At 43.1% G+C, this 23,090-nt stretch overlaps 1 protein-coding gene across 1 annotated transcript in view; it reads left to right on the top strand.

Annotated features, from left to right (window-relative positions):
- LOC119410434 (dysbindin-A) overlaps positions 1 to 23,090 on the top strand; it is a gene marked incomplete in the record, with an annotated part of 191,664 nt that overhangs the window by 157,505 nt on the left and 11,069 nt on the right. Inside the window, 1 exon segment of the mRNA XM_037677345.1 lies at positions 17,519 to 17,665. Within this exon segment, the coding sequence (XP_037533273.1) occupies positions 17,519 to 17,665 (147 nt within the window).

Here is a 23,090-nt window from a genome sequence, read left to right as displayed (position 1 = left end):
TCATGTTGCTGCTGATCTGTTTCATGTTGCTGCTGATCTGTTTCAATGTTGATGTGTTCATGCGTGCACATCTGCTCACAGACTCATGTTCATGTTTGTGCTGATGTTCAATGTTTTATGTTATGAGTGCTTAGTGTATATTTAGTTGATGTTTTTCTTAGTTCATATCTTAGATGTTATTACTGTTTTTCTTATACATTTTATTGTTGGATGTAACTGGGACCCTGTGTACATAATTTCGCTCCACCACATGTACCACATGAGGTGCGAATGACAATAAAGAAACTCTGACTCTGACTCTGACTCTGAAATGTCAATAATTGTTGATAATATCATGGAAATAATAACAATAGAAATAATAAACAAGAATAATAAAAACATATTGATAAGTTGTGTATATCGATCTCCAGGATCAAATATAGAAATATTCACTGATAAAATCGTACAACTATTGGACAAGAGTTTTAATAAAAGCATTTTTTTGTGTGGAGACTTTAATATTGACCTGGGAAATAAAACAGATTCAAATAACATCAGTACATTTACAAATTCATTGTATAGTTTAAATCTTTATCCGTTAATATCAAAACCAACAAGAATTACAACTCATAGTGCTACAATAATCGATAATATTTTCACAAATGTAACAAATAGGGATGTGATAGGAGGTATTTTAACGAGTGATTTGAGTGATCATTTACCAGTTTTCATGATTTATAAAAATGATCAAAGCATTACAAAAGAAATTACAATTAAGAAAAAAACAATAAACATCAAAAAAAGCAATGGACAAATTAAAAGATGATTTACATAAACAAAGCTGGAAAGACGTGTATGTTGATGATGTGAACAGATCATATGATGAGTTTATGAATATTTTAGGAGCTCTGTATGAAAAGAATTGTGTGCAAAATAATAACACAAAGAGAAATGTTGTTGATCAACCATGGATGATGAAAGGGTTGAGAAATGCTTGTAAAAAAAAGAATTATTTGTATACATGTTTCTTGAAATTGAGAACACAAGAGGCTGAAGAGAAATATAAGAAGTATAAAAATAAATTAGTAGTGATTATAAGGAAACACAAGAAGGAATATTATAGTGATTTATTAAATAAAAGTAATGGTGATATGAAAGCTACATGGTGAGTAATAAATAGTGTTCTGAAAAGTCATAAAGCAAAAACAGGTATTTCACAATATTTTTTGAAGGATGACGATGAAATCCATGATGAAAATGAAATTGTAAATGGATTTAATCATCATTTTGTGAACGTTGGATCAAGCCTTGCAGCTAAAATACCAAAAGTAGACAATAATGTGAACCATTCAGTTATAAGTTGTGACAACAGTATTTTTCTTAATGGAACTGACAAAGAAGAAATAAAGAATGTTGTAAAAAATCTTACAGATAAGAGATCAAAAGACTGGGCGGACATGGATATGATGTTTGTAAAGGACATAATGAGTTATGTTATCGAGCCGTTTACATATATTTGTAATTTATCATTTTCAAAAGGAATATTTCCAGACAATATGAAAGTAGCTAAGGTAGTTCCTCTCTTTAAAAATGGTGATAAATGTGTGTTCAATAATTATAGACCAATATCCTTATTACCACAATTCTCAAAAATTCTAGAAAAACTGTTTGTGACCAGATTAGATAAATTTATTACTGAACAAAACATTCTAAGTAGCAGTCAGTATGGGTTTAGAGCAAAAAACTCTACATCAATGGCTCTCATGGAAATAATAGAACAAATAACTACTGCTGTCGATCAAAAACAATATTGTGTTAGTATTTTTGTTGATTTAAAAAAAGCATTCGATACTATTGACCACACTATTCTCCTTGAAAAATTAAATAAATATGGTATAAGAGGACCAGCATTACACTGGGTATCTAGCTATTTAAAAGATAGGAAACAGTTTGTACAAATAAATGGTGTAAGATCTGACCAGTGCAATATCACTTGTGGAGTTCCTCAAGGCTCTGTACTTGGACCAAAGTTATTTATTTTATATGTGAATGACTTAGTGAATGTATCAGGACTCCTCAAATGTGTCCTTTTTGCAGATGACACCACATTTTTTTGTTTGGGTAAAGATGTAAAACGGATGTTGGAATTGATGAAGACAGAATTTGATCAAATACAAACTTGGTTTAAACTTAATAAATTATCATTAAATTTAGACAAAACTAAATACATGATATTTAGTAACAAAAAGAGAACTGTTGATGATCCATTTAAAATTGAGGGTGTTGAGATTTGTAGAGTTAATGAGATGAAATTTTTGGGTGTAATCATTGATGAACAGCTAACATGGAAAAATCACATCAATTCTGTAAGAACAAAAATATCTAAATCTATTGCAGTACTATACAAAGTCAGGGAATTATTAAATGATAAAGCTCTGTACATGTTGTATAACACAGTCATTGTTCCACATTTAATCTATTGCATTGATGTTTGGGGGAAAGCATGTAAAACATTTACAAAACCTATTTTTATTTTACAGAAAAGAGCTGTAAGAATTATCACCAGAAAGCATTACAGTCACCCATCAAGGACATTATTTTATCAACTGAAGTTATTGAAGTTCCATGATTTGGTAGATTACAGTATTTTATCAGTTATGTATAGGGCTCAAAATAACACATTACCATTAAATATCCAAAGAAATTTTGTTAAAAGACAAAGTTGTTATAATCTTAAGGGGATAGAGATATTTGTCAAACAAAAATTCAGAACTAGTCTGAAGGGAAGGTCTACCTCAATCCAAGGAGTTGGATTGTGGAATGTTCTAGAGAGTGATGTGAAAAATGTCAAGTCAATGTGTACATTTAAGAAAAAGATCAAAGCTGAATTGTTAAAAAAGTATATATGAAGTAGCTTAGTGTGTGTTTTGTATTAGAATTAGAAAAATTAGAAAGTTATTCATTTTGTTCTGTTACTTGAAAATTATTATGATTGAAATAATTGTTTGAAAAAAGGGGCAGATATAATAAGATTTTTTTCTTCTTTCTGCTGCCTTTCATTTTAAATCTTTTGTATCTTTTTTATATTGTTATGGAATTGTCTTGTACTTTTTTTAAATTAATAAACTTTATACCATACCATACCAAAGTGGAGACTGTGCCAACAAGTAAAACTTCTGTTTTCTTACTGTTGAGTTTAAGAAAATTTGAGGAAAACCATGATCTAATTTCCATAAGACAGTCCGATAGGGAGGAAGGTGGAAGATATGAATTGGGTTTTGAGGAAATGTAGAGCTGGGTGTCATCTGCGTAACAGTGAAAATTGACATTATGTTTCCGGAATATGTGGCCAAGAGGGAGCATATAAATAATAAATAAAAGGGGCCCTAATACAGAACCCTGGGGCACACCTGCAGCAACGGGAAACAAACTTGAGGAATGGGTTTTAAATTGAATAAACTGAGTGCGGCCTGAAAGATATGAATTAAACCAAGCAAGTGGAGTATCACTGATGCCAATGGATGCTAGTCTGTTCAGGAGGATATCATGAGAAATAGTGTCAAATGCCGCACTGAGATCAAGGAGGATGAGTATGTGTAGGAGACCAGAATCAGCTGCCATCAAAAGGTCATTGGTGATTCTTAATAAAGCTGTTTCAGTACTGTGGTGGGGGCGGAAACCAGACTGGAATTGTTTGTAAAAATTATGTTTATTGAGGTGTGAGTGGAGCTTTTATTCTGGACTTGACAGGGAGCCAATGAGAGAAGTTAAAACTGGAGAAATATGATCTCTCCTACTAACTCCTGTTAATAATAAATTTATTTCAGGGCGCCTTTCAAAAACCCAAGGTCACCTTACAAAAACAATTAAAATCAGCAATTAATAAAAACTGGAGAAATATGATCTCTCCTACTAACTCCTGTTAAGACTCTGGCAGCAGCATTTTGGATCAACTGAAGACGTTTTAAAGAAGTATTTGGACACCCAGATAATAAACCATTGCAATAGTCCAGTCTAGACGTGACAAATGCATGGACCAGTGTTTCTGCATCATTTTTAGACAAGATGTTTCTAATTTTAGCGATATTACGCAGGTGGAAGAAGGCAGTTCTAGTAACATTTTTAATGTGGGGGATAAAAGACATGTCCTGATCAAAAATAACACCAAGATTTTTAACATTAGAGCTGGAGGACAGATTAATGCCATCTAAGGAGGGAGAAAGACTGAAAAAATCATTTCTAAGGTGCTCAGGTCCAAAAACCAAATCCTCAGTCTTGTCTGTGTTCAACAGGAGAAAATTAAGGGTCATCCAGGTTTTTATGTCTTTTAAGACATGCTTGTAGTCTAAGTAGCTGATTGGATTCATTGGGTTTAATGGACAAATATAATTGTGTGTCATCAGTATAACAATTGAAATGTATCCCATGCTGTTTAATAACTTTACCTAATTGAAGCATATATAAAGTAAAGGGTATTGGCCCAAGCACTGAGCCCTTAGGAACTCCATGACTAACTTTGATGTATACAACTCTCTCCGAAATCTTCATTATGTGGTTCATCAACTTAATTCCCCTGTAGTTGCTACAACTCTGTACATCACCCTTGTTCTTAAAAATGCACACCAGCACACTTCTTCTCCATTCCTCAGGCATTTTCTCACCCTTATATATGCCTTTGAATATTTGAGTTAAAAACCTCACTGCCGTCTCTCCAAGACATTTCCAAACCTCCACTGGTATGTCTTCAGGTCCTACTGCCTTCTCCTTCTTCATTCTTTTCAGAGCTTTCTGGATTTTACCCTCACTAATCTTTCCCACTTCCTGGTCCACAGTTTCTATGACCTCTACTCTTCTTTCTTTTTCATTCTCTTCATTCATTAGCTCCTTAAAGTGCTCCTTCCATCTTCCTGTCGCAGTCTCCTCACTTGTTAGAACATTACCATTCCTATCTTTAATAAGCCTAACCTGCTGCACATCCTTTCCAGCCTGATTCCTCTGTCTCGCCAATCTGTACAAGTCCTTCTTGCCCTCTTTAGTGTTCAGTCTCCCATACAACTCATCATACGCCCTCTGCTTTGCCTTAGCTACTTTCCTATTTGCTCTATGTCCCATCTCCTTATATTCCTGTCTCCTCTCTTCACTCCTCTCAGTCATATTTCTTCTTGGCTAATCTCTTTCTTTGAAGGGTGTCCTACTCTTCACTATTCTACCACCAGGTTTCCATCCATCCATCCATCCATCCATCCATCCATCCATCCATCCATCCATCCATCCATTATCTTTACCCGCTTATTCCATTTTGGGTCACGGGGGTCGCTGGTGCCCATGTCCAGCAATCACTGTGTGAGGGGCAGGGTACACCCTGGACGGGTCGCAAGTCCATCACAGGGCCACATAGAGACAAACGAGACAAACAATCATTCACTCTCTCACTCACACTTAGGGACAATTTAGAGTTACCAATCAGCCTAACATGCATGTTTTTGGACTGTGGGAGGAAACCGGAGCACCCGGAGAAAACCCATGCATGCACGGAGAGAACATGCAAACTCCACCCAGAAAGGCCCCTGGACCGGGGTTTGAACCAAGGACCTGCTCGCTGAGAGGCAGCAGCTCTACCAGTTGCGCCACCATGCTGCCCACCACCAGGTTTCCTTATCATCCATTCTCTGTCCAGATGAAACACCAAGTACCTTCCTACCTGTCTCTAATTACTGTTGCTGTAGTAGCCCAGTCATTTGGAAGCTCTTTCTTACTACACAGAGCCTTTAACTGCTCCTCTCTGAATTTCTCACAACATTCTTCCTTCTTCAGCGTCCACCATTTGGTCTTCTCTGATTTTACTATTTTTCTCTTCTTTAGAACATTCATTCTACACACAACCATCCGATGCTGTCTGGCCTCTCTCTCCCCTGCCACAATTTTACAGTCCCCAATCTCCCTCAGGTTTCCTCTTCTACACAGAATGTAGTCGACCTACATACTCCTTCCTCCACTTTTATAGGTCACTCTATGTTCCTCCCTCTTTTGGAAATAGGTATTTACTATAGCCATTTCCATTTTCTTGGCAAAATCCACCACCATCTGTCCTTCCTCGTTTCTTTCCTTGACATCAAACCTACCCATCACTTCCTCATCCCCTCTGTTTCCATCACCAACATGTCCATTTAGGTCTGCTCCAATCACCAATCTCTCCTCCCTGGGAATACTCTCTATCACTTCATCCAGATTTTTTCAAAATGTATCTTTCTCCTCCTTGTCACATCTAACCTGTAGAGCATAACCACTGACAATGTTTACTATCAGACCTTCTTCTTCTACCTTCAGGCACAAAACCCTATCTGACACTCTCTTCACCTCTATTACATTCTTTGCCAACTCCTCCTTCATGACCACCCCTACTCCATTTTTCTTTCTATCCACACCATGGTAAAACAGTTTGAACCCTGCTCCAGTGCTGCGAGCCTTGCTGCCCTTCCACTTGGTCTTTTGGACACATAAAATGTCTACCTTTCTTCTCTGCATCATGTCAGCCAGCTCTCTACCTTTGCCTGTCATTGTCCTCACATTTAGAGTTGCAACCCTCAGTCCTACATTTTTCACTTTCCTCTTCTCCCTCTGTCTCCCGGAACGTTTCCCTCCTTGTGGTCTTCGACTAACAGTAGCACAATTTCCGCCGGCACCCTGTTTGTCAACAGCACCGGTGGCGGTCGTTGTTAACCCAGGCCTCGACTGATCCGGTATGGTTTCGCTTTGATGAACTCGCATTATGGTTTTGGCAAAAGTGTTTTGCATCGGATTCTTGACACAACCCTCACCATTTACCCAGGTTTGGGACCTGCACAAGAGATACACGGGCTTGTGCTCCCTAGTGGCTGTTTTTTTTTAAAAATTATATCCCGGGAAATATTACCCTGAAATCTTACCGTGTTCATGTGACCATAAGTCGAATAGTACCGGTAAAATGTGGTAAATATTCATTAATTTACCAGTAGTTCCATCTATCGATCCATTTTCTTTTGCTTATCGGGGTCGGGTCGCGGGTAGCAGCTTAAGTAGAGGCGTTCCAGCGGGCAGAAGAGGAAGCACTGCTCCCAGCTTAAGAGGAGAGGATGCCAGACGGGGGTTATGGTGAAGCTATGAGCTAACGCTTTAGCCGTAAAACTCCCCATGCCGTCTCTCTTTCTGTCGAACGTCTGCTCGTTAGACAACAAGATGGATTTACTTCATCTGAGAGTGGGCGCCTCAGAATTGATGAAGAATTGTGCGGTGCTTTGCCTCACAGAAACGTGGATTACAATCGAAACGCCGGATACAGTCTTCCAGCTGGATGACAGACATTTTTTTTGAGCAGACTGCTGCAGCGAGCTAACGAGGAACTCGCGGGGAGGAGGTTTGTGCATTTACGTGAGTAAAAGTTGGTGCACGAACTGTACTTTTATAAATAGCTCATGCTCCAAGGCTTTGGAACAAATAACAGTGAAATGCCGACCACTTTATCTACCCCGTGAGTTCACAGTGACTTTCATCACGGTCATTTACATTCCTCCGGACGCTAATGCTAATGAATCACTGCAGGAGCTACATGATATCATCAGCTCACTGCAGAACAAACACCCAGAGGCTCTTTAAGTGGTAGCCGTAGACTTTAATCACGTGAATCTAAAGGACTGTCTCCCAAGCTTTTATCAACATGTGGCAATTCCAACACATGGAGACAACACACTGGACCGTGTTTACACAAACGTAAAAGATGCATACAAAGCCGAACCCCGCCCCCACCTAGGACTGTCAGACCACATCTCAATCTTCCTGGCTGCTACTTGCATTCCCCCGCTGAGACGCTCCAGACCGGTACAAAAGAAAGTTAAATGTTGGCTCTAGGACAGTGGTCCCATACTGAGAGATTGTTTTGATCCAACTGACAGGCAGGTTTTTAGAGAAGCTGCTGAAAATGGAGGATCGCTTGATCTGGACCAATACACATCCTCAGTTCTGGGTTACATTAGTACATGTACTGACACAGTCTCCACTATCAGATATGTTAAAGCTACCCAAACAGAAAACCTTGGCTGAATGCAGAGGTGCACACCCTGCTGGAAGCCAGGAACACTGCCTTCAGGTCTGGAAACTCAGAAGAGCTGAGTAGGACAAGGAAAGAGTTGGTTGCTGGTATTAAGAAGGCCAAGGCCACATATGCACAGAGGATTGAGGGTTGATTCATCTCACAAGACCCTCGGAGCATGTGGAGGGGCATTAAGTGCATAACAGATTATAAAGGAAGGAGTGAACAATGCCCCAAAGACCCATCTCTGCCTGATGCCCTCAAGTTCTATGCATGCTGTGAAAACCCGACCTACTCTACGATTTTAGACCTCGTGGCCCCGCTAAAAATCAAACGACCAAAGCGGGCACTACACCCCTGGTTGAACGCAACCACTCAAGTAGCCTAACGTCTATGCAGGAGAGCTGAGCGTAAGTGGAAAAAGGACAAATTACAGTTTTTTTTTTATTATGTTAAAAACGTGTTTGAAAGATTATCAGAGCATCGTTAAATCTGAAAAGAACAAATACTTCTCCCAAATCATTGCTTCAAACAGTCATATTCATAACAGCCATGTTCTTTTTAATACCATAAATTCCATTCTAAACGTGCCTCGGTCCGCCAGCATGGAGGCCTCTGTTGACATCTACAACGACTTTACCAGATACTTTGCTGATAAGGTAGAGTCGATTAGGTTATCCATCCCCCAGTCCAAAACTGACCCCTCTGTCTTTGTCCCTTGCTCAGCTGTCTTCAAACAGTTTGAACCCATTTCACTTCAATTTCTAAAAAAAGTCGTTGGTCAGATGAAACCCTCCGGTTCCCCTGCTGACCCCATTCCTGTGTCGTTTTTCAAACAAGTTCAATCCACGATTGGACCCTCTGTTCTTACTATTGTAAATAGTAGTATTGTGACAAGTGTGGTTCCCGATGTTTTCAAACATGCAGTAGTTCATCCGTTAATTAAGAAACCTGGACTTGACCAAATGGCTTGCTCAAATTTAAGACCAATCTCGAACCTTCCCTTACTGTCCAAAATCCTGGAAAAAATAGTTTTCATTCAATTAAATACGTTTTTGAATGAGAACAGAATTTTTTTTATTTTTTTTATCTGGTTTTAAGCAATTCCACAGCACTGAAACAGCATTAGTGAGGGTTTGTAACAATATTATGATATCAAAGGATTCTGGTCAATTTGTGGTACTTGTACTCTTGGACCTTACTGCTGCTTTTGATACTGTTGACCACAGTATCCTTATATCACGGCTGGAACAGTGGATTGGGATTACAGGTGCTGCATTAGAATGGTTCCGCTCATACCTGAGTGGTAGGAGCTTTTGTATCAAGGTTGGTAACAATGTATACGCCTCATTGCCTCTTTCTTGTGCGTCCCACAGGGTTCTATTCTTGGACCCCTTCTGTTCTCACTTTATTTCTCCCACAGGTGTCCATCCTGAGGAAATAAGGTCTTTCTTTCCATTGTTATGCTGATGATCTACCTGCCTGACAGCAAGTGTTTTCTCCTTTCACCCTTTGTTAAATATCTGTATGGCATTAAGGCCTGGATGGCGTCAAATTTCTTAAGTTTTAATGATGAGAAGACTGAAGTCATTGGCTTTAGCCCCAGCTCAACTGCAGCCACTGATCCTGTCAACTTGGACTCTCTTCAGCCATAGTTTAAGCAGTCTGGTAAAAATCTCGGGATGGTTTTAGACTCTGACTTCAAGTTTGACAAACAAATCAACTCTGTTCTGCAGAAAAGCTTCTTCCAACTAAGACAGGTAGCTAAGCCCAAGCCATTATTGTCCAGACCCGACCTTGAGAAACTAGTCCATGCCTTTGTCATGACCCGATTAAGACTATCGCAATGCACTCTATGCTGGGGTCAGCCAGGCCTCCATCTCACTTCTTCAGTTCGTCAGAATGCTACTGCTCGGCTTTTAACCGGAACTCTTAGGTCTGAACACATTACACCAGTTCTGTCCTCCCTTCACTGGCTCCCTGTACATACTAGGATAGTCTTTTTTTTTCTGTTGACCTTCAAATGCTTAAATGGCCTTGCACCCCTTTACCTCTCTGAGTTACTGGAACCATATGTTCCCTCTCAGTACCCGAGATCATCCTATCAGCTGCTTTTTGCTGTTCCAAAAACAAGACTGAAGCTCAGAGGAGATCTGTCATTTTCAGTCATGGGCCCCAAACTCTGTAACAATCTGCCCCCCAGCATTAGGCTGGCCACCTCCCTTCTTCACTTCAAATCCCTGCTAAAAACAGATCTGTTCTCGCAGGCATTTCACACAGTGTAAATTGTGTAAATTTTTTCCTCCCTGGCTCTGATCGAGGTGGCTGCTTCTGTCTTTCCTCCCCCGTTTTTTTCCCTTCCTCCTGCTCTGCTCTCTGTGTGTCTGAAGTGCCTGGTTCACATCTCCCGAACATAAATTAAGAAGATTATGGATTTGGTATCGTGGGCGTTCAACTCTATTGATAAGATTTTTTCATCAAAACAACAAGGTCCTAGAGAACTGGCGTGCCCAGCTGAGACTCACACTGTGGGGTATGTTATGGATCCGTGGGGAGTGTGGCAGCTGATGTGCCTCTCAGTTCTGTCTCAGGAGGATGTTGAAGACGTTTACATATTTGGAATTATGATAGCAGGTACTCTTATTTTTGGCATCGGCGGGGCTCTGTTTTATCGACTTTTGAAGAAGACATCGGCAGCAGTTTCGGCCATGGAAAAGCTTTCGAGCCAGTGTGAAGGTTTGGTCCGTGCAGTAGGAACTTTAAATCATCTGGTTTACAAGCTAAACCGTAAGGTGGAGGCGATTTATGAGAATCGCAGGCCACCTGCGTCTTCTGGGACTCATCAGCGTGGTGGGTTTGACCTTGAAGGAGACTCATAGCTTTGCTTAGTTGAATGGAATTCCACAATTAGGCATTTTCGGAACCAGAATGCCCAGATGGACTCAAGGCTGGAAAAAAAGTAATCTGTCTGCCTGAAGAAAAACAAGAATCAAGCTTATCTGAATCTGACTCCCCAACGGCCTCGGAGACGGGCCGACTATCAAATTTCTCCTGGGACATGGGTAACCAAGGACAAAAGCTTAATCTATCGCACCCCCCGAGAACTTTCTGTGCAAGCTTATCAGAACTACTGGCTGAACCAACATCTTCAGAAACTGTGGCTGATCTGAAAAAACGCTCATGAACAAATCTCAGCACCTTGATGTCAAATGCAAATGTAATCATGTTTTAATTGTGCTTGCTGGTAGAGTTTTTTGATGTTTCAAATCGTGTCCAGATAGACAAGATGGGAAAGGTCTTTTTTTTTTTGTAATACCATTATCTACCTTCATGTTTCTCCCCATTTTCCTATCTCAAAAATATTATTCTGAATAAGAATAAGAAAAGTCTGCGCTTTCTATAGTTGCAGCTTCGTACACTCCGCCCATCTTTCGGACGACTGTACATACATGTTCACGTTGTATCTCGGTGCAATGCCAATAAAGTTTATTCTGATTCTGATTGATTTAGTGCTTTTTGTTTTGTTATCCTATGTTTTAAATGCTTTTTATTAATTCTTCAGTATTATTATTAATGTATTTTTTTCCATTAATTTTACCCCCATTGTTGCTGTTGTTAAGCACTTTGATAGCAGGTTCTGTTTTAAATGTGCTTTATAAATTAATAAATAAAGTTGACTTGACTTGTTCAGGTCTCTTATAACCACCATCCTATGGCTTTTGGTCAATTTAGTGCAGTAGTAGATTTTTGCATATACCCACTTAAGGCTTGATGTAAGGCTTCTTCTGACACTTCCATGTTGCTTGCCAGAAAGCTTTCCTGCACTAATGGGCCCCAGGTTGAGAAGACCATCCATCCATCCATCCATTTTCTTCCGCTTATACGGGGTCGGGACGCGGGGGTAGCAGCCTAAGTAGGGAGTCCCAGACTTCCCTCTCCCCAGCCACTTGGGCCAGCTCTTTCGGGGGAATCCCGAGGCGTTCCCAGGCTAGCCGAGAAACATAGTCCCTCCAGCGTGTCCTGGGTCTTCCTCTGGGCCTCCTTCCGGTGGGACGTGTCCGGAACACCTCACCAGGGAGGCGTCCAGGAGGCATCCTAAACAGATGCCCAAGCCACCTCAACTGGCTCCTCTCGACGTGTAGAAGCAGAGTCTCTCCCGGATGATCGAGCTTCTCACCCTATCTCTAAGGGAGAGCCCAGACACCCTACGGAGAAAACTCATTTCGGCCGTTAGTATCCGAGATCTCATTCTTTCGGTCAAAACCCAAAGCTCGTGACCATAGATGAGGGTAGGAACGTAGATCGATCGGTAAATTGAGAGCTTTGCCTTTTGACTCAGCTCTCTCTTCACCATGACAGACCTGTACAGTGCCTGCTTCACTGCTGACGCTGCACCTATCCGCCTATCGATCTCACGCTCCATTTTTCCTTCATTCATGAACAAGACCCCAAGACACTTAAACTCCTCCACTTGGGGTAGGACCTCCTCCCTGACCTGGAGAGGGCACTCTATCCTTTTCCGGCTCAAGACCTTGGCCTCGGATTTGGAGGAACTGATCTTCATCCTGGCCGCATGGCATTCGGCTGCGAACCGCTCCAGCGAAAGCTGTAGATCATGATCTGATGAAGCCAATAGGACCACATCATCTGCAAAAAGCAGAGACGCAATCCTAAGGCCACCAAAACAGATCCCCTCAACACCTTGGCTGCGCCTAGAAATTCTGTCCATAAAAGTTATGAACAGAATTGTGACAAAGGGCAACCTTGGCGGAGTCCAACTCTCACCGGGAACAAGCCTGACTTACTGCCGGCGATGCAGACCAGACTCTTAACACCGGTCATACAGGGACGTAACAGCCCGTATCAAAGGGCCCGGTACCCCATACTCCCAGAGTACCCCCCACATGGTTCCCTGAAGGACGCGGTCGAACGCCTTCTCCAAGTCCAAAAAGCACATGTAGACCGGTTGGGCAAACTCCCACGCACCCTCCAGGACCCTGCTGAGAGTGTAGAGCTGGTCCAGTGTTCCACGGCCAGGACGAAAACCACACTGCTCCTCCTGAATCCGAGGTTCGACTATCCGACTGACCCTCCTCTCCAGAACCCCCGAGTAGACCTTACCAGGGAGGCTTAAGAGCGTGATTCCCCTGTAGTTGGAACACACTTTAAGGTCCCCCTTTTTGAATGGGGGACCACCACCCCGGTCTGCCAATCCAGGGGAACTTCCCCCGATGTCCACACAAGCCAACACAACCCTACAAAATCCAGAGCCTTAAGGAACTCCGGGCGAATCTCATCCACCCCTGGGGTTTCTTTTCACAAAGATGGCCTCCTTTACTCCTCTCTCAAACCATCGTTCCTCTCTGTCCAGGATGTGAACATCTTCATCCCTGAAAGAGTGACCGCTGGCCTGGAGATGAGTGTAGACTGCAGAATCCTGGCCTGATGATGTTGATCTTCTGTGCTGGGCCATCCTTTTGGCCAGTGGCTGTTTAGTTTCCTCAATGTAAGACTGATCACAGCCCTCCTGACACTGAACAGCATATACAATATTACTCTGTTTGTGCCGGGGGACTGGATCTTTGGAATGAACCAGTCTTTGCCGTAATGTATTTTGGTGTTTAAAAGCCACTCGGACGTTATGTTTAGAAAATAAATGTCTCAGTTTCTCTGATACTCCCTCAACATACGGAATGACCACTGGTCTGGGTCTGGGTTTCTCCTTTTCACCTGATGGCTGACTGGAGTCCTGTTTGGGTTTCTTCTCTGCTTTCAGGAAGACCCAGTTAGGATATCCACATTGCTCTAGAGCCTGTTTTGTGTGGGATTTCTCCTTCTGCCTGGCTCCTGAGCTAGTGGGGACGCTGTCTGCTCTGTGATACAGAGTCCTGATGACTCCTAACTTGTGCTCCAAAGGGTGATGGGAGTCAAACTGCAAATACTGGTCTGTGTGGGTGGGTTTGCGGTACACCTCGGTTTGCAAATGTCCTCTATCAGAGACTGAGACCTCACAGTCCAAGAAAGCCAACTTGCCATTTTTTACATCTTCTCGTGTGAACTTGATGTATTTATCTACAGAGTTGATGTGGTCAGTAAAATGTTGGACTTCCTGAGATTTAATTTTAACCCAGGTGTCGTCAACATACCTGAACCAATGTCTTGGTGGTGTCCCTGAAAAGGACGTCAAGGCTCTCTTTTCTACCTCCTCCATGTACAGGTTGGCAACAATAGGAGAAACTGGAGACCCCATAGCACACCCATGTTTCTGCCTATAATATTGCTCCCCATATGTGAAGTAGGTTGACTGCAGGCACAGTTTCAAGAGTTGACACAGTTGTTCTGTGGAAAGCGTGGTCCTGCTGCTCAGAGTGGTGTCTGATTTTAATTTTAAACTGACCACCTCTACTGCATCATCAACAGGAATGCACGTAAATAGTGATGTGACATCAAAAGAGACCATTGTTTCATCAGTCTCCATGATGACATCCCTCACCTTGTCCACAAAGTCCATGGTGTTCTGTATGTGGTGTTCTGAGCTGCCAACTAAAGGGATGAGTACAGACGCCAGATATTTGGAAACATTGTAAGTGACAGAGTTAATCATGCTAACAATTGGTCTTAAAGGTACACCTTGTTTATGGATTTTAGGTAAACCATACAGACTAGGTGTGGCTTCCCCTGGGTACAGTCTGTGGTACAGAATACGGTCAATAGCCTTGTCTTGCTCCAAATTTTTCAGGCAATCTATTAACTTCTTCTTGTAACCACTTCCTGGATCTCTTTCCAGAGGTTCATAAGTGGTTAAGTCACTAAGGATTGTCATAACTTTCTTGTGATAGTCTTTCTGGTTCAAAATCACTGTGCGCCTTCCTTTGTCTGCTGGGAGAATGATGATGTTTTTGTCCTTGCTAAGAGTGGTGAGTGCATCCCTCTCCTCTCTACTGATGTTGGAAGGTGGTGGTTTGGCATTGCTGAGGCAGGATGAAACTTTGATTCTGAGCTGTTCTGCTTCACCCTCTTTCATTTTGTTGTTGCGGATGGCTGATTCTGTGGCTGTGATCATCTCCACCAGAGGAATTCTCCTTGGTGCAACCGCAAAGTTCAGTCCCCTGGCAAGAATCTCTGTCTCAGGCTGGGTGAGCTGTCTGTCAAATAAATTCTTCACCCACTTTTCTGTCTCCCTGGCATGTAATTGACTACTGGAGTGTTGTCTTACACTGAATGTGTTGTTATTGGAATAGTGATGGTGTTGATGAGTTATTAGTAAGTTAAACTTGTTTTGTTGTCGAGTCTTGGACTTGACATGCTGTGCTAAGCGTGCCTGATCAGTACAGTCCAACACTTGCTGAAGTGTGGTCTGATCTTACAGCACCTCAGACTGAGGAAGTCTCTCGGATGAGAGACGAAACGTTTCTACATTTTTTTTTTGCTTTGTTTTGTTTTTTGTCTTTTTTGTTTTCTTGTTTTTTGAATGTCCAGAGGACCAGATTGAACTTTTTTGGATACTTCTTTGATAACAAAATAGATTGTATAGGATGTTTTTGATTACATTAAAGATCATAATAACATTTGATTGTTTCAACACCTTGACAGACAGACATAAAATCTTTATTTTAATCAACACACCCAGAAAACTTTTTTATTCAACATTCATTAACTTTTAGGATTGCTTTCTTCAAATGTCCACCTCCACCAGACATGGTCAATCTGACCTCAAAACCTTTTTCATCCACCTAACTTGACACTCCCTCCCATTCACACACATGTATTCTGTCTTACTATGCCTTTCATTCTTCTTCCTTCCAAGTGCATACCTCCATCTTTCTAAGTTCTCTTCCGCCTTTTCCCTGTTCTCACCACAAATCACAATGTCATCTGCAAACATTGTAGTCCATGGGGATTCCTGCCTGACCTCATCTGTTAGTCAGTCCATCACCAGAGCAAACAAGAAGGGACTCAGAGCTAATGCTGGATACAATCCCACTTCCACCTTGAAGTTATCTGCCACTCCTACACCACATCTCCCCACTGTCCTGCTGTCCTGATATATGTCCTATACCAGTCTAACATACTTTTCTGCCACTCCAGATTTCCTCATGCAATACCACACTTCTTCCCCCGGCACCCCGTCGTATGCTTTTTCTAAATTTACAAAGACACAATGGAGTTCTTTTTTACCCTCTGTGTACTTCTCCATCACCATTTTCAAAAGAAAGATGACATCTGTGTTGCTCTTTACATGAATCTAATTAACAAAAGTTAAATTTGTTTTCACTACTAAGTAAAACATGGATAGACAAAATTAGACCAAGTATTGTAAAGTTGAGTACAAAGAGAACATTGTTTTGAAGAAATAATTTTTAATTGTATTATCAATGTAAGATGTAATCTGTGGGAAACCTTAATTGAATAATTAATAACTAAATACAAATCAATAAATAAAGTTTAAAATATAAATGTCACAAATATCAAAAGTCAAGAATGCAGTTGCTGGTCAAGCTTTATGTTATGATATATGAATAGTTAACTTAGCATAAAGTATGCAGTGACTAGCAAAAATTGTCTGGAAAAAAAATACCAGGATTTCAACAATAATGTGAATGCTGACTTAAGCCCCCAGTATACTGCTGCGTACATCAATACGCAGAGGTACGCACGTACGTATGCAGAGGTACGAGCATACCCCCCCAGGGCATGTCCGTGCAAAGCTCAAATTTTTACGACCGCATACGCGAACGCGGTGTCGCACAATAAACTGCCCAGCGACGGACTGTTTTGTATGTGACACCAATGTATTAAATTCCCCTTCTTCATCCCTGATCTGGCCTTTTCTTTTGTTTTTGTTTTTTTGCCAAGAGGCAGTGATCTCTTCCTCCTCCGTTGATGCCATGACTGAAATAGTGAAAAATTAAGGAATTTGTCATGAACAAATTAAAATCAGGCCCAGCATGGCTGCGGGAGGGTCTGGAGATTTCCTGGTGGGCTGGTCTGATGTGTGGGCTGTAGAGCCAGCACTCTGTTTTTTTTTTTTTTTTTTAGATCTTTTTATTAACAACATATAAACACAGAACACCGCTGCGGCTGAGGCTGCCAGCGCTCGCTTTTTTCTTTTTTACAACCTGTCAATCAATCCAGTAGGCGTGTCTGCAAATGACCAATCTGCGACCTCAATTTGTCCCGAAGGTAAACGCCCCCTGTCTGTGGAGCTGCTCTGCAGCTGCTCGGGGTGTACGCTGGAGTATGAAGTCTGAACCCTCTGCGTACAGTACACGCATACAGTACACGCGTACGTACGCGTGAACGGACGTACACGGCAGTGTACTGGAGGCTTTAGCATTCAAACAATAAAACAACAAAATTGTAATCAAAGTGCTTCATACGTCTGCTTTGACTTTTTTACTTCTTTACCATTTTATATATAAACATTTTATAAATGAATGTGACTACTTAGTATATCATGTGTTCTGTGTGTAGCTGAACTGAACTGTGAACATGCTCAGAGGGTGGCTGAACTGGAGCTGGCTATGCAGCAGAAACGGAGAGAAAGACAAAAGGTTTATGAGGAAGCCTTTCACCAAGACATGGAACAATATCTGTCTACCGGCTGTCTGCAGCACAGAGGTGAGTTATAAGATAAAAGATATTACACACACACACACACACACACACACACACACATATATATATATCACTTCCGGTTCCGGTAAGCTGATGGACGGCAGCTCCCCTGGCTTCTCCTGCAGTCTTTTATCATCAAACTGACCCGTTTTTCGAATAGGATCAAAGTTGGCCCCCCTTCCAACTGAATTCAGTGTTCAGTGGCTCAGAGAGAGTGACGGGACCGTCCAAAAAATATTTTCGGTCCAGGACCGGCCGCTCCCACCCCACCGGTCACTCTGAGCGCACCCTGCCGGCCAGGTGACCCCTCGAGCTGGGGAGTCGTTGCACGAAGGTCTGGTGTTTTCTGTCTCCGGGAACCCAACAAACTTCTCATTTATACCTTTGTGGTTCTTCCTGGTCCCAACAAGAATCACTGGGTGGTATTTCTCTGGTTTTCTGCTGGACTGGCCCTCTTGGTATCTTCATTGGTGTGGGGAAAGTGTACCTGTGTCCCCCAAACTGGACCAGAACTGAACCGAGTTGGCTGTGGAGGACTTCGTCTTTTATAGAGACGGTCTCAGCCTCAGTGAGCAGCCCGTTATTTTTAACGAAGGACTGTCCACCTCTGTGGAATTGCTGTGTTCGCCTGGAGGAGGCGCTCTGATGCTTTGAAGCGCCGCCAGAACTGGACCGGAGCAGAACCGGGCAAGAGACGACTTCAGCCACTTCAGCCTCTTCGCCTCTCGTGCTGTGGAGCGCCGGAGCCGGACTGGAACAGAACCAGACTGGACCAGTGACGACTTCAGCCTCAGCTTCTCTGGTCAGTCTTGTCGTTTTTCACCGGGGGTGCCTCTCGTGCTGTGGGGTGCGGAGGTGACGTGCAGAGAAGCGGAGGAGCGGCGCTGCGTGGTGCTTGAGAGAAGTTCGGAGTTTGTATCGGAGTTGCTGCAGGCCTCCATCCAAACTCAAATGGATAATAATTATTTTTATTCCGGATCATGCTGTTATCCCCTGTTGGCCTGAAACGAGCTAGGACCATGCCTTTCATTTCAGGAGGATTTTCTGGCAACTCGCTCTGCTATTTGCTGCAAATTATTTGTTTCTGCCTGTTGATTCTGGACCCAGCTTCTGTTTCTCATGGGAGCATCCATCCATCTTTGCAGGGGGGCTGGAGCCCCCTTCAGCCCAACTCAAACTGCAGTTGGGCCACCTCGTCGGGTTTGATTGCCCATTTGATTTGTAACGCTTTATGATCTGAGACTTTTCTGCAACATTCATATTATTGTCATTATTTTCAGATCTGAATATCTGGAGTCACTGAATCTTATTAATACACCTGGATCTGCCCATCACTGCAACTTTCACTGTTTTTGGGTTCTGAATGATCGCGTTTTCATTAATGTTTCTCATGGTTTGATTATGGGGGCTAATTGTCACACTATCCTGATGCATGCTCAATAATCCAGGTAGAAAAATCTAAAAAAGTTAAATCTGGTCCTCTGGACATTCAAAAAAACAAAACAAAGCAAATCAACACAAAAAAATGTAGAAACGTTTCGTCTCTCATCCGAGAGACTTCCTCAGTCTGAGGAGCTGTATTCAGCTCAGTCTCTTAAATAGCACCGTCTCAGAGTGGATCAACCAGTTTTGCTGCTGACAACCAAAACCAGCTGATCACATGCTCAAGAAGGACCATCAGCCTAACAATGGATCATTAGCACACTGATGGCTGTTTACTGTTCACAGAGGGCTGAGTGATACTAGCAATCACAGCATTGTAAGAGGGGGACAGTTGAACCCGGAGGCCTCCACCCCTGTTTAACGATGGACGATTTCTTTTCACAAAGATGGCCTCCTTTACTCCTCTCTCAAACCATTGTTCCTCTCTGTCCAGGATGTGAACATCTTCATCCCTGAAAGAGTGACCGCTGGCCTGGAGATGAGTGTAGACCACAGAATCCTGGCCTGATGATGTTGATCTTCTGTGCTGGGCCATCCTTTTGGCCAGTGGCTATTTTGTTTCCCCGATGTAAGACTGATCACAGCCCTCCTGACACTGAACAACATACACAACATTGCTCTGTTTGTGCCGGGGGACTGGATCTTTGGGATGAACCAGTCTTTGCCGTAATGTCTGCGTCACTGCAGACGCTGCACCTATCTGCCTATCGATCTCACGCTCCATTTTTCCCTCATTAGTGAACAAGACCCCGAGATGCTTGAACTCCTCCACTTGGGGTAGGACCTCCTCCCTGACCCAGAGAGGGCACTCTACCCTTTTCCGGCTCAAGAATATGGCCTGAGATTTGGAGGAACTGATCTTCATTCCGTCCGTGTCGCACTCGGCTGCGAACCGCTCCAGCAAAGGCTGTAGGTCACGATCTGATGAAGCCAATAGGACCACATCATCTACAAAAAGCAGAGATACAATCCTAAGGCCACCAAAATGGATCCCCTCAACACCTTGGCTGCGCCTAGAAATTCTGTCCATAAAAGTTATGAACAGAATTGTGACAAAGGGCAACCTTGGCGGAGTCCAACTCTCACTGGGAACAAGCCCGACTTACTGCTGGCAATGCGGACCAGGCTCTGACACTGGTCATACAGGGACCTAACAGCCCGTATCAAAGGTCCCTGTACCTCATACTCCCAGAGTACCCCCCACAGGGTTCCCTGAGGGACGTAGTCGAACGCCTTCTCCAAGTCTACAAAGCACATGTAGACTGGTTGGACAAACTCTCATGCACCCTCCAGGACCCTGCTGAGAGTATGGAGCTGGTCCAGTGTTCCACGACCATGACGACAACCGCACTGCTCCTCCTGAATCCGAGATTCGACTATCCGACAGACCCTCCTCTCTAGAACCCCCAAATAGACCTTACCAGGGAGGCTAAAAAGCATGATCCCCCTGTAGTTGGAACACACTTTAAGGTCCCCCTTTTTGAATAGGGGGACCACCCCCCCGGTCTGCCAATCCAGGGGAACTTCCCCTGATGTTCACGTAATATTACAGAGTCGCGTAATTTAACACAGCCCTACAACATCCAGAGCCTTAAGGAACTCGGGGCGAATCTCATCCACCCCTGGGGCCCTGCCACCGAGGAGCTTTTCAACCACCTCGGTGACCTCAGCACCAGAGATTGGAGGGCCCGACCCAGAGTCCCCAGGCTCCGCTTACTCAGTGGAAGACGTGCCGGTGGGATTGAGGAGGTCTTCAAAGTTTTCTGCCCACCAACACACGACCTCCCGAGTTGAGGTCAGCAGCACACCACCCCCACTATAAACAGTGTTGGTGGTGTACCGCTCCCCCACCCCCACCCCCCGAGTCGCCGGATGGTGGACCAGAATCGCCTCGAAGCCTTGCAGAAGCCATTCTCCATGGCCTCTCCAAACTCCTCCTATGCCCAAGTTTTTGCCTCAGCGACAAACCGAGCCGCATGTCGCTTGGACTGCTGGTACCCATCAGTTGCTTCCAGGGTCCCACTGGCCAAAAAGGCCCAATAGGACTCCTTCTTCAGTCTGACAGCATCCCTCACTGATGGTGTCCACCACCGGGTTCGACAGGCACCAACAACCTTGTGGTCGCAACTCCGGTAAGCTGCCTCAACAATAGAAGCACGGAACATGGCCCACTCGGACTCGATGTCCCCCACCTCTCCCGGAACATGTCCGAAGTTCTCATGGAGGTGAGAGTTAAAGTTCCGTCTCACAGGAGACTCTGCCAGATGTTCAGACAGACAGAAGCTGGCAAAAAAAAAAATCTGTATGACTTTTTATAACTGTCTATTGTTGTCACTGTTGTCCATTGTTGTCATCATTTTTTGTTGAAATCAGGTCTCTCTTGTATATGAGTCCTCGAGGCTCAATGGGATTTACCGGTCTAAATAAAGGTTGAATAAAAAAATTTATTTATATATACAGATAGAAAGATAAAAATATATATATATATATATAATATATAAACGTCTATCTCAAAAAATTAGCATATTGTGATAAAGGTCATTATTTTCCATAATGTAATGATAAAAATGAAACTTTCATATATTTCAGATTCATTACACACCAACTGAAATATTTCAGGTCTTTAATTGTTTTAATACTGATGATTATGGCATACAGCTCATGAAAACCCAAAATGCCTGTCCCAAAAAATTAGCATATCATGAAAAGGTTCTCTAAACAAGCTATTAACCTAACCATCTGAATCAACGACGTAACTCTAAACACCTGCAAAAGATTCCTGAGGCTTTTAAAAACTCCCAGCCTTGTTCATTACTCAAAACCGCAATCATGGGTAAGACTGCCGACCTGACTGCTGTCCAGAAGGCCATCATTGACACCCTCAAGCAAGAGGGTAAGACACAGAAAGAAATTGCTGAACGAATAGGCTGTTCCCAGAGTGCTGTATCAAGGCACCTCAGTGGGAAGTCTGTGGGAAGGGAAAAGTGTGGCAGAAAACGCTGCACAACGAGAAGAGGTGACCGGACCATGAGGATTGTGGAGAAGGGCCGATTCCAGACCTTGGGGGACCTGCGGAAGCAGTGGACTGAGTCTGGAGTAGAAACATCCAAAGCCACCGTGCACAGGCGTGTGCAGGAAATGGGCTACAGGTGCCGCATTCCCCAGGTCAAGCCACTTTTGAACCAGAAACAGCGGCAGAAGCGCCTGACCTGGGCTACAGAGAAGCAGCACTGGACTGTTGCTCAGTGGTCCAAAGTACTTTTTTCGGATGAAAGCAAATTTTGCATGTCATTCAGAAATCAAGGTGCCAGAGTCTGGAGGAAGACTGGGGAGAAGGAAATGCCAAAATGCCAGAAGTCCAGTGTGAAGCACCCACAGTCAGTGATGGTCTGGGGTGCCATGTCAGCTGCTGGTGTTGGTCCACTGTGTTTTATCAAAGGCAGGGTCAATGCAGCTAGCTATCAGGAGATTTTGGAGCACTTCATGCTTCCATCTGCTGAAAAGCTTTATGGAGATGAAGATTTAATTTTTCAGCGCGACCTGGCACCTGCTCACAGTGCCAAAACCACTGGTAAATGGTTTACTGACCATAGTATTACTGTGCTCAATTGGCCTGCCAACTCTCCTGACCTGAACCCCATAGAGAACCTGTGGGATATTGTGAAGAGAAAGTTGAGAGACCAAGACCCAACACTCTGGATGAGCTTAAGGCCGCTATCGAAGCACCCTGGGCCTCCATAACACCTCAGCAGTGCCACAGGCTGATTGCCTCCATGCCACGCCGCATTGAAGCAGTCATTCATGCAAAAGGATTCCCGACCAAGTATTGAGTGCATAACTGAACATGATTATTTGAAGGTTGGCGTTTTTTGTATTAAAAACACTTGTCTTTCATTGGTGGGATGAAATATGCTAATTTTTTGGGACAGGCATTTTGGGTTTTCATGAGCTGTATGCCATAATCATCAGTATTAAAACAATTAAA

The sequence above is a fragment of the Nematolebias whitei genome, chromosome 5 (genome assembly GCF_014905685.2).
Source record: "Nematolebias whitei isolate Nwh7 chromosome 5, NemWhi1, whole genome shotgun sequence".
Taxonomy (NCBI): Eukaryota; Metazoa; Chordata; class Actinopteri; order Cyprinodontiformes; family Rivulidae; genus Nematolebias; species Nematolebias whitei.
Note: the sequence above shows the minus strand (reverse complement) of the source record. Positions and strands in the feature narration are given on the sequence as shown.